Raw genomic sequence first — 13,273 nt, forward strand, 5'->3', positions numbered from 1 at the left:
ATATCACCGTTATCGTGATCGAAAATTGCATCCGAAGCTTTATCACTTCTGAAATTATTACTAAAAGTTGTTTGCTAAGCTGTTCTCAAAGGGAGGATCAGCTGATTTAAATATGCAGATCAGAAGAACCAAATTGTGATTAAATGCACGTTGCCGTGCTTATTTAAGAACAGCTTAGCAAACAGTTTTTGGCAATTTTCTTAGAAGTGTAAAAAGGTGAAATACGACCTTTAGGCATAACCTTGATGCTGTACTTTAATTTTGTACTTAAATAGTTCAATATATTATAATAATTTATTTAATTAACTAATTGTATACTTATTAAGGTAAGCGGCCCTTTGGAGTATCATTTCTTTATATTGGTTGGGACAAACATTATGGGTTTCAGCTCTATCAATCCGATCCGAGTGGAAATTATGGAGGCTGGAAAGCAACTTGTATTGGAAACAATAGTAGCGTAAGTTTTATTCTCATTCTTCTGCAAATGTTTTTGTCTATTTGAATGAAAAATCCTTTGAATTATTGTTATATTATGTTGTTTATGCTAATATCGTGTTTTAATCACCTTAAAAACCTTTTTGGTTTATCTGAGATTGTCACCTATTTAGATCGAAAAGCTGGTGAGCCATTTTCAAAACGGAAAATGTTGAAAATTCGAAAGCGCACTGGCGTTGAATTATCCTTAAAACATCATGGATTTTTCTGTTGGAGAACCTTCAGACTCTGGTTGTATTGTTTGTTGTGTTCGGTTCTTAAACAAAAGTCCGTTGGTGACTGTGAGAATATATCTGTCAGTTATCGTGGCCGTGCGAACATATTTGTCGATCCATTCCGCCAAAGATGGATCCCCGATTTATGCCTAACTGTAGACACCTCGAGATTAAAAAAACGTCACCGGTAAAAAAGAAAACATAAATAAAAAAAACTACTAAAGACTTAACAACCCAACGACCCAAAAGATGAAGACTACAAAAGCTCGAAATAGAAAAATGGAGACTGAAAACTGAGAAAATCTACAGTTTCTTAATTTTACAGTTGTAATTAACTTTAAATTAATTTATTTTACGTTAACTAATTAGTTCTTAATTTTACAGAGTATTGATATACACAATACTCAACGTAGAACTTAAATTTTTTCAGGTTTTTCTAGCCACCCGAAAACCCAGACCCTCAATCCTCCTTAAGGGGCTTTTCAAGGTAGAGAAAAACGACAAACTGTTCCAAAAAGCAACTTTACTTCATGTCAACACTTAGTACTGAAATTTGTCAGTTTGAATCATTACATCAAATGAGAGAAAACCATTTTAAATGGATTAAAGGATAAGGTACTTGTTTGGTATAGCGCCTATTTTAAGTTGTTCATCCATTGACGCGTTGTAGAACCGGTTTCTTTATTAGTTTCTTTCAGCTTAGCGTGAGACAAGACAAAGAGAAGTGACAGAATAGATGGGAAATATATAATTTCGGCTGTATATTTGCACATTAAGTGGATGGGGGCGTATATTATTAGGACGGTGTGAAGTTAGACCCCCATCCTAATGTGACAATATATAGCCCAAATTTGTTTCTAAAGTATTATATTTTCATTCTCTTTCAATATCAAACAGTTCGTGGTAACAAACTGTAAGTGAGGCCAATAGATACATCAAAAGAATCACATTTTTATGCTGATTTCAAATATATAAGTTTCATCAAGTTTAGCTTACCCATCAAAAGTTACTCCTCTGAGAAAATGTGCCTGATTTTCGAAAAAGGGGGGAAACAACCCTTAAAAGTCATAGAACTTTAATGAAAATCACACCACCACATTCAGCGTATCAGAGGACCCTACTGTAGAGGTTTCGAGATCCTATCTGCAAAAATATAGAATTTTGTGTTTTTTGCCAGAAGAAAGATCACGGATGCATGTTTTTTTATTTTTTTTTTTGTTTATTTTTTTTATTTCCCCAGGGGTGATAGTATCGATCCAGTAGTCCTAGAATATCGTGAGAGGCTCATTCGGACGGAAATTAAAAGTTCTAGTGCCCTTTTTAAGTGATCAAAAAAATTGGAGGGCAACTTGGCCCCTCCCACGCTCATTTTTTTCCCGAAGTCGCCCAATCAAAATTGATATCCATTTTGTTCAGCATAGTCGAAAATCTAATTAATATGTCTTTGAGGATGACTTAATCCCCCACAGTTCCCGGGGGAAGGGCTGCAAGTTATGAACTTTGCCCATTGTTTTTTTTTCAGGTTCAGTTTCATAAATTTTTATAAAAAAAAAAAAAACAAATTTTGAAAACAAGTCGAAAAAACGAAAGAATTTTCTTGAAAAAACGACCGGTTGGATATCCTGCATGACAATTCAACAAACCAAATAAAACGAAAAAAGGGGATATCAATAATAATAACTGAAATTAATGATAAATATATAATGGCACAAAATATAAAAAAAAGCCTTCTCTCGAACCTTTAACACTGCCAAATTCCTGAAAAGAAATGATTTTTAATACGGGTTTTAAGTTGCTTTCAGCTTGACGAACAGAATCTGGGAACGAATTCCAAACTGACGGGCCCATGTGTCTGGTCACTTGACTCGCTCTCGTTGTGTTCCAAGTGATTCAGTGCTATCAATACCACGATCATACCTTCCAATCAACCTTATAGCCTTATTCTGCAGAACTTGAACTCTTCTAAAATTGCAACTAAAATTACTCGCCCAAATCAAACAACCATAATTTATATAAGGCGCTATTAATGAAAAATACAATAAAAGCAGAATTTTCAAAGGTAAAAAATTTTGAAAACGGTTCAGAACTCCAATGCCTCGCGCCAGCTTGCATGCTATGATGTCGCAGTGTTTTCTCCAACTGAAGTTTTGATCCAGGATGAATCCCAGATATCGGATCTCTTCGACTTGTGAGAGCGGTAGGCCATTGTAAATAATGACACCACGGAGAGCGGGAGCAGAACCAGTCCTCGTAAACATCATAAAATTAGTTTTTGATGCATTGACGCTAAGTAGGCTAGCACAAACAAATTCATGTAGGCCATCAAGCGCCTTATTCGCCTTGAACAAGAGCTCTTGCAGCGACTTTGCTGCTATCACTAAAGCCGTGTCGTCAGCAAACGAAGTAACTGAAGCTCTGGTAATGTAGAATATCATTGTGTCTACGAATATCAGGTCCAGTAGAGTACCAAGAAATGAGCCCTGTGGAACACCACACTTAATGAGAAACGGCTGAAAAGAATTATTACTCAAAGTCACTCGTAGCTTCCTTTCACTTAAATACGATTCAAACCAATTTAAAACACTACCCTTTATGCCTAAATAATACACCCTTTCCAATTAAATCTTAAAATCAACCGTGTGGAAAGCCTTTCTAAAATCAATAAAAACACCCATACACTGCTCGCCATTCTCAAGTGCTGAGTTAATATTTTCCAGAAGATACTGAACTGCTTGCGTCGTCGAATGTCCTTTCCGGAAGACAAATTGACCATCGTGTAAAACACCATTTTTCATCAGATACTCGTAAAGCCGGTGATGTACAATCTTTTCATAAATTTTTGAATAAATCGGGAGAATTGATATTGGTCTTCAATTAGATATGTCAGTTTTAACTCCACCTTTGTGCAATGGTACAGCTTCAGCTATTTTAAGTGCACTCGGAAATATCCCCTTTTCCATAGAAATATTGATCAGTTATACAAGGACAGGAAGCAAATAAGCAACAATCTACTAGAACATTCCATGTCTCAATCCATAAACTCCTGCACTGTTTTGACTTAATCATGCTAAAAATTCTGCGTACCTTGTCTTCAATATAAGGCTGGAGAAGAATGTTGAAACTTCTTCCTCACTCATCCACAAAATTGCTTGATTCGAAAACATGGGAGCTCCTTGCTTCTTCTTGAATCTTGCAGCCGATTTCAGAGAAATATTGTCCAAATGCGTTGCAGATTTCCTCAGTTTCTTCCAAGGTCCTATTATTTAGCACAATTTTTGGCTCCGATGGTTTCATAGGACCTTTTAGAAGATCATTCTCAACTTATGATGTTGCTTTGGGGTTACCTTTGCTTTCTTCAAATACATTTGTAAAATATGCCTTCTTTTTTTCCTTTCGGGCATTTGCCCTATTCCTTAGGTCTTTATACATCACATGGAGCTCATTATTCTGTGGATGATTCAGATGCTCCTCATACCCCTGGTTCCTCATATCAAACAGATTAAGCAGCTCATGATCACGCCACGGTTTTCTCGGTTTATTCTTTCTGGGGTTTATTTCTTTAAGCAGACACGTGCTATCATAAATATTCGACACTATTTGGTTAAACTTTTCAAATGCTTCCGACGGATGATCTAAATTCAGTACTGTTTCCCAGTTAATAACACTAATTTGTTCTTCAAATTTTTTCAGATTAACTGGCTTCAGTTCACGCATTGGTATTTTATTCTTTCTGTTATTTTTCTTCACTTCAGAATTCAAATGCAATACAACCGGAAGATGGTTGGAGGCTGGGCTTATAACCACAGAGCAGCACGCTTTACTTAGTATCGCTGAAGACACAAACACATTATCAATGAGCGTTTCCGAATGATCCGTGATTCTCGTTGGAATGCTCACGGTCAGGCATAAATCATTTGACATCATCAGGCTCAAAACAAATCCAAATTCGGCCCACGCATATTTAGCAAATCAAAATTAAAGTCTCCCATACATATAAACTCTTGACTAGATCTATTTACCTTTGCAGCAATACATTCAAATCCTTCAGTAAACTCTTCAAATGATGCACTTGGTGGCTTATATACAACAGTAAAGATACGAGCTCGATTTTCAAACTGAATTTCTATACTAAAGGTTTCTATCTTACCATCCCTCCAAATGTCCAAATCCTTTCTAATTTTCCAATTCAAATCCTGTCGGACAATGAAAGCCATGCCTCCATGTCCCATTGATGATCGACTTCGAGCAATCAGTTCATAACCTGGAAAGTTAAAGGACGAGAGAAAGGTATCATGACTTAAAAATGTTTCACATATATGTAATGGACTAATAATGGATTTCCATTATATGTAAATTATTAGACCGGCAAATAAAATAAAAAATCTTATGGTAAGAGTATGTTCAGTGACAATTACACGCGTATGCATAAAATCCAGACTAGTTTAACTCATCCAAAGTTGACGATTGGCGATATTTACTAACAAAAGATGGACGAGAACTAATGTGCGACTCATCATTTCCAATATCTGTCAACAAATAATCATCGACATTAAATGGATTATTTTGCAAATCACTAAATCTTCCACGTAAACTACTATTCATATCAACTTACGCAAAAAAGAATCCTATAATTCATCCCTTTTCCGCGCTCAAACGGGACGATATTTATACTCATAAGAAATCAAAAAATAGCCAACAAAATAAAAATATAAATAAAGAGCAATATAGAACATCTTAACGAGATAACCACTACCAAACTACTCATAAACAAGAAACTAAACGCAATCTGAAAGTGAGTTTATTCGACGAGCAGCTCGCTCACCCGGAAGCATTGCGAGAACCTGGCCACGATCAGACCATACATTTTTCACGCCAAACTTGTCTCTCGCGGCACTCAGGATATCACGACGGCGCTTGGTTAGAGACTCAGACAAAAAGATTTTCGAACCAGCCAATTTTGATTTACTCGCAAACACTTTACGGGCCGTCTCACAGGTAGAAAATCTCACTAACACTGGTGCAACTTTATCGTTTGCCGACCCTGGATTATTCAATTTCGACCTGTAAACCATAGCAAGAATAGTATTACATATAGACATAGATTACAATAGTTTACATATAGTATGGGTTATTTCGTAGTATACAGGCGTTTTCAGGAGGGATTTTTCTCTGGTGGGGGGGGGGGTCGGAGTGGGGTTACGGGGGAGACTCTTTCCATGGAGGATCTTTCATTGGGGGAAGGGAATTTTCAATGAAGGGGCGCCGGATTTCCCAACGTTATTTAAAAAAACGATGAGAAATTAAATAAAAAAAAAACAAGTTTTTTTTCAACTGAAAGTAAGGAGCCACATTGAAACTTAAAACGATCAGAAATTATTGCGTTTATGAGGGGACTTGCCTCTAGTCAATACCTTGCTCTTTACGCTAAAGTTTTTTAGTACTTTCAAAAGAGCTTTCTATTCTAATTAACCGACCTTTGTGATTCAGGGGGTTGTGATTCGAACAAAATTCGAACTTTAGCGTAAAGAGTGAGGTATTGACTAGAGGTGAACTTCCTAATATACGTAATAAAACATAAGAATTCGTTACGTAAGTTACGTCAGAACAAAATTTCGAGAAAGCCATTTAGCCAAAAAAAGGAAAATTAATATGCGAATTTCGTTTTAATTATTCATTTTCAGAAATTAAATAAAAAAAAGTGTTCTAACTAAAAATAAGTAGCGCCATTAAAACTTAAAACGAACAGAAATTATTCCTTATATGCAAGGGGCTGTCCCCTCCTCAACGCCTCGGTCTTTACGCTAAAGTTTGACTCTGTCTCACGACTTAATATTTTAAAACAATAAAAAATTTTAGCGTAAAGAGCGAGGCGTTGAGGAGGGGACAGCCCTTTTCATATACGGAATAATTTCTGTTCGTTTTAAGTTTTAATGTCGCTACTTACTTTCAGTTTAAAAAAAACTTGTTTTTCTTATTTAATAGATCGCACAGTAAAAAAATTTCATTCAGTAGAGATCGCAAATTCATTGAAAACCGGTTCTACTTAGCTTCCATATACAAAGGCGCTATAAAAAGGATAAATTTGTTATTTGTTCATTGCTCCATTCATATATACATATATATATATATATATATATATATATATATATATATATATATTTATATATATATATATATATATATATATATATATTTATATATATATATATATATTTATATACATATATATAACTATTAAGGGCGGCTACAGGAATTTTTCTGGGGGGGGGGGATTAAAAAACTTTTAAAAAGCGCATAAAAAATTTGTCAGTATGCATTTTGTTGCGTTTTTACAAGTCGGATGAAATTCTGAGCGGGGGGGGGGGGTCAACCCCTGTACCCCCCCCCCTCCTCTGGATACGGCTTTGATATTTATATATAGATATTTATATATATGCATATTTTCTTCTCTTTTTCCGTATCTGTTTTTTATCTTCTCTATCTTTCCCTCACTTTCCTTTTTCTCTCTCTTCTCTATTTCCCTCACTTCTCTTTTTCCCTCTCTCTCTCTCTCTCTCTCTTTTCTTTCCCTCCTCTCTCTCTCTCTCTCTCTTCGCGTTATCTCTGTTTCTTCAGTTTTATAACAAGTGTGACACTAAAATATCTTTGGTTTATCTATTGATGTACGGTATATATTTTTCCAGGCTGCTGTTAGTATCTTGAAACAAGAGTACAAAGAGGGCGAGAGCAAACTAAGCGAGGCCTTAGCACTTGCTATTAAAGTTTTTGCCAAAACACTAGACATGACCAAACTGTCATCGGAAAAGCGTGAGTCTTTTTAAAATTGAATTTCCTGTATCGCATAGTGTTTCCATTTGCAATCAAATAACGCACACGATTTCCAATTGGCAACCCTGTTTATAGACGTTTTGAGATTTTTACAGTAATTTTATATCGTTTTCATACTGTTATTATTAGGGGATTAGATAGATTCATCAGGGGCGATCTCACCAGCATTTTTATTGGGGGGGGGGGGCAAGAGGGGTCTATATCCGTATAGTCAAGGGGCATGGGAATATAATAGATTTGTTTTTTTCCACATTATTGGTGGGGAGGAGGCAACGCCCCCACCCCCGATAATGTGGGATTATAAATGTCAAAATTATTACCATTTTTCCTCCCTACACTCACTTTTGTCTCATTACACACTTTTTTTCTCTCCTTTTTTATTTTTTCTTCTTTCTTCACTTAAAGCATATAAAGCTTGACAACACAGAGAGAATTGATTACTTATGATAGATATGTTTTAAGTATTTTAATATAGGGTTCTAATATAGAGATACAGATTCTAGATGTAAAAACAATTGTGATTCAAAAACGTTTTGTTCTTTCCACTGGTTTAGCCATAATACTCTATTATAGTAAAATTTTAATTGCTTTAATTAATTTAATTAGTCGTTTTGGATTTAATTAACTAAATTGTTTATTATGCTTTACTTTTAATTAATTTAATATATTGGCTTTAATTTTTACATAGGAGAACCAAACAGGTAAAATTTCAATTAATTATGCAATACTGAAATATTAACTAAATTAATGAATTGATTTGACAATTTAAATAATTTTAATTTCATTAAGGAAAATTTGCATTATACTGAAGTTTTAATTGATTAATTATACTGGCTTAAATTTTCACTTAAAAAAACGAATCAGGCAGAATTTCAATTAATATATTAAACTAAAATTTTAATTAATCTAATCATTTAATTTTAGTTTAATTACCTAAATTTACACTAGAATTTTAATTCATTAATTAAACTGGCATAAAATTTTACGCGGGGGGGGGGGGGGTAAAAACAATCAGGCTTTAAAAAGACAGGACTAGTTGTCATTCTAATTATAAAAATAATAAAAGATCTACTAGTCAGGGACCCAGCCAACGGAATTCTAACATCACAGGCTTCAACGAGCTGAAGAAGGTTTGAGGAATTTATCAGGGGCAGAATTGGTTGCTGAAAACGAATATAGGAGGGCGCGACGAAAATTTTGTGCGCCAAAGGAGATATCACCTAATTTGCATAATCGATGACGTCATCCGCTATATTTTCTGTTTTTCGTTCTACATGAGAGGTTTGAACTTGGAATGTGAAACAGAATAAGGTACCGAGATAGAAAAGAAAAAAATGATGAGCACAATCAGATCTAGCTTCTTAACTGTACATTATTAAAACATACCTAAGTGGTGACACTAGAAACCAACTTTACTGTACTTGCATTATAGTTATGCTCAAAGGGGGAGGTATAGAGCAATTGGGGCTGCACAGGACGGTGATAACACTTTGCAACTCCATTCTGTTAGTGGCGTCAAAACAGAAGCCACTTGGAATAAATTAAAGTGTATAGATATTGATTCCTAGCCTCGACAGAAGTACGTCCAAAATAAGAAAAAAATTAGCTGCAGAAATAGAGCTTTTAATGAACAAAAGAGAAAGAAAAAGAATCTAAAAAAAATGACCTTAAATTACGCATGTGTTATACATCTTCGGGCGAATTATCACACTTTCCGGCACAAGCACACAAAACATCACAAAATCGAGGAAGCCATTTACAGTTCTTAGTGCACTTTTTTCTAGATTCACAAAAGAGTTGTGAATATTCCGACGGAAGCGAGAAAGCGCACGAAACAACAGGAACAACATCTTGTCCAGAAAATGAGGGCTTGGCAGACATGGTCTTGCAATCAATGAGGCATTCCAGATTGCAAGCTGATAGTAAGAACGCTTACAATGTTCCACAAACGCCCCCTCTATAGGAGGCAACGCTTTCAGCTCCTTCTTACGAGGTACAAGTGTACTCGTAAATCACTGAGGAAATACTGATTAGGATCCCTTCCATAAGCGCTAATTGTCACTTTTCTTGCAGCAACTTGGAAAGAAAACATACTGGCTTTTGTGAAGGTTTAATCCCTCAACTTCTGTATTGCACGTTGAATCTCCGTGTACAGACTGCTCTTTTTGGCAGATGCTAAGAATGTTCGTTTCTCTTTGGATAAAAAGTAACTCGTTGTGTCACACCCCGTAATGCTGTGAATGAATGCCAGGAAGTTCAATATTTGCTTCTCCGTTCTCTGGAACAAAAGATCAATGAGGACATAATAATTTTGAAACTTTACGAAGAGTTGAGGCACAACATTCTCCCCAGGAAAAATGTTAAGGAGACGAGGGAATTGGTCCACTAGCATCTCAACTATCGTTAGAACAAATAGTCACCCTTTCAAAGCCGTTTCTGAAGCAAAAGGCAACATGCAGAGCCATTCTGGTGTCCGCCTCCTCATGTGTGCTACATAGAAATTCCTCGAAACTGAGCGAATCAACATCATGACTTAAACATACAGCTCTCATCCTGTCTTTAAATCCTCCAGACAGCCATACACGCAAGATGTCGGTAGTACTTAAGCTGCTTATATAGTCAAATCCATTTGCTTCCTATGTTTCATAAATTGCTTTCATCAAATTTGCTTTGCTCTTCGTATTTGCAACAATCTTTGTCCAGTTTCCAATTTTTGAGCTCGTCGAGAAGGAGTAGACTGTCGAGCAGCGGCCACGTAACTGGTGACATCCACAGTCGGTTCTACAGGGGCTTATACTATAACTGATACCCTGCACTTTTTAGTCATAAAATGAGCGACTAGCATTCTATTATTAATACCCTGCTAACCTAAACAAGACTTACGAGCTTCCTTATTCATGATGAGCTCTACTCCCTACCTATGTACCCTATCCTTCCTACCTGAGTAAATAAATTTTATATTACCCAATGTTTCCGACCCCTGGGGTATGAGTTTCTGAAACCCTTAAAAAGTCCAATTCGAAGGGTCTAAATTCGTCAGGCAAAATATCGAGACGATAGTTATTTTTTAACGTTGTAACATTCTGAGTTGTAGTTTTCGTATTTTTTAAATCAGTGAAATTATTTTGGCCTTAGGAGAGGCGAAGGTCTCAGAACCAATGCGGGACGGGGACTAAAACATCTTCTAAGTCTACACGAAGCGCTTAAGCCGGCTTAGTACCGGGCAGCAAGAAGTCCCTATGATTTTCTACATTTGGCGATGCTCTTCTATCAACAAGATTCAAAATCCTGCACAGACAGCCGCAAGCCTATTACCTCCGATTCATTATATATTCATGCCTAAAAATATTATGCTACTACGGAGAGACAACCCATAATAGATAACGTAGCTAGAAAAAGGGATTTCAGCCCAAAAAACACACAAAAATATGCCACACCCAGAAGAATTGTCCTTTCATCAGAATACTGTCCAAATTCTGTGTCGTTTACTAGAATATAATTTCCTCAAAGGGCGCCACTCCTCAGGGTCACCCTGCAGCGCTGATAGCTGTCACGTGGTTAGGAAAATTCTTGAAAGACCTCCCTGATACCACTATTAGGTCACGCAAGTAGGATTTCCCAGTCGGGGATAGGGACGGAGAAGAGAACTTATGACGGAACGGTAATCCCAAACCATCTTAAAGCACCGGAACAGCTCCAAACCTTTATTTCCCAGTCTAGCCCCTCGTCAGACATGCTCTGCTAAAACCGAAACAAAAGCTTCGGCCATAGACCCATTGTTTTGCTTTTTCTTGAGATTTGTCTCTCTTTGTCTTAAAAAACAATATGATTGGCTTACGAAAATACGTCACATAACCTTTATTTAATTTAACTTTAATTGACCTATCAGATTTTAAAAAGGCGGGACTAGTTGACTCTTGATATAAAAAAAATAATAGGATTGGCTCACGAAAATGCTTCACATAATTAACGAGCACACTTTTTATCATGAATGTGTAGGGAAATAATCTACATTCTCTTCTTTGGTATTGATCTACAACTGATCTGTTGTTCGAAACTCAATTATTTATATATCAATATGTATGCAAGAGTTTTTCTTCAATATGTTGTAGAGAAAACAAAAAAATAATTTGACTTGTTTTTAAATTCTCTTGGTCAAATTCGGGCTAAATTTGGCATTCGACTTGCCTAGAATTGGCTAAACTGAGCTAAATTAACTGATTTGGATCAAATAGATTAATCCTACTTCTGCATAGGTTTGCGACCTCCGCAAAAGTTGGTGCTTGTAATATCAGTTTAAAAAAGCCGGCTTTCTTTCATCCCATTAAGATTTCAAAATCAGTTTGAGGTAGTTTATGTTGTTTTTGGATATATAGTTAAAAAAAATTTCGAAAAGAAGTTCTTCAAAGAAAAGTAAAGAGACTTATTAAAGCTGAGGACGAGCAGAAGTAAAATCAACAATAGCATCAAACAGAAAGATAATAGATATAAAAGTATAGATGAATTAATAAGTTCTAAAGCGCGAAGGAATTCAAATGAATGCTCAAATGAAAACAAGTCATATTTGCCGGAAATGTACCGGTTGCAAGTCCAAAGTGGCCACTGTGGAAGATATTTACAAAAACGGAAGAATACAGATTGAATTTTCTTCACATGTTATGAAAAAAAATCCACAATGAGACCAAGAAGAAGACATGCGGGTTGAAAAAAGCGTTGTAAAGTCTGCCCTTTAGGGTTATTTTGTGAAACTGGCCTTTAACTCGAGCAAGCAGCCTGTACGATTTTCTAAGCTTCTCTTTCAGCGCCGACCAAGTGTTTTAGTAATATGAAGTGATTCCATAAATAAAACGTCATATTTACGGATATTTGTTTATTTATTTTGCTTATTAACTTTTTGATTTCATATTCTATCATCTCTGCTGTTTATAGTTTGAGACATAAGATTTTGATATGATGTCGATAAATTCGAGTTACTTCCAATGGCTTTTACGCCAATGTTTTTTGTTGTTTGTAGTTTTTTTGTAGTTTTAATAGATATGTGCGTAAATACGATATCGAATGGCACCTTGCGGGGATAAGACCTAAAATATTTTGAGTGGGCCTTAAAATATTTTTCCTATTTCTAAATTATGTATTTTTTCCAGTTGAGATTGCAACACTGACCCGCAATGATGGTAAAACTCAAGTGCGCATATTGAATAACAAAGAAGTTGAGGAATTGATTGCTGCACACGAAGAACTCGAAAAGGTTGCCGAAGCTGCGAAGAAGGAAAAAGAAAGGGAACGCGCCGCTCAGTAGATTTGATACTTTTTTATGATTATTTTCCTTCAATTACAATTTTCAAATTACGCAATTTACTATAACATAACTCGTAATCACCTGGTGAGTCAATAATGACCACGTGTGGTTCCAAAGAGAGTAGCTACTAAATTATTTGTGTAAATTGGGCCCATTCCCCATTTAACACTTCTAGAAAGGTTTTTTGTCTTTTTTTTGGAAACTGCAAAAATGTTATTCTATATCTCTTAAATTCTTTTTTATTTGTCAAAAATTTTATTGAGAAGAGAGCATAGTATGGCTACTTTCTGTTCGCTAAAGAAAACATTTTTTTTCTTCAATTCCAAATTTTCTTAAAGATTTTGGACAAAAGTCAAACTTCACAGTAAAGATTAAGGAGCTAAGAAGGGGACAGACCCTTTCATATAAAGAATAATCTATTGAAATAGGTTTCAAA

General features: G+C 35.7%; 1 protein-coding gene across 1 annotated transcript in view; it reads left to right on the forward strand.

Moving 5' to 3' along the window:
* Prosalpha3 (proteasome alpha3 subunit) overlaps positions 1-12,887 on the forward strand; it is a 33,822-nt gene extending 20,935 nt beyond the window's left edge. The window contains exons 4-6 of the mRNA XM_089086759.1: positions 327-457; positions 7,394-7,517; positions 12,683-12,887. Of these exons, the coding sequence (XP_088942885.1) occupies positions 327-457; positions 7,394-7,517; positions 12,683-12,837 (410 nt within the window). The 3' untranslated portion in view covers positions 12,838-12,887. The remainder of the gene's footprint in view (positions 1-326; positions 458-7,393; positions 7,518-12,682) is intronic.
* The last annotated feature ends 386 nt before the right edge of the window (positions 12,888-13,273 follow it).

This window comes from Artemia sp. Qi Xiang Cuo, chromosome 3 (genome assembly GCF_049724085.1).
Source record: "Artemia sp. Qi Xiang Cuo chromosome 3, ASM4972408v1, whole genome shotgun sequence".
NCBI lineage: Eukaryota > Metazoa > Arthropoda > Branchiopoda > Anostraca > Artemiidae > Artemia > Artemia sp. Qi Xiang Cuo.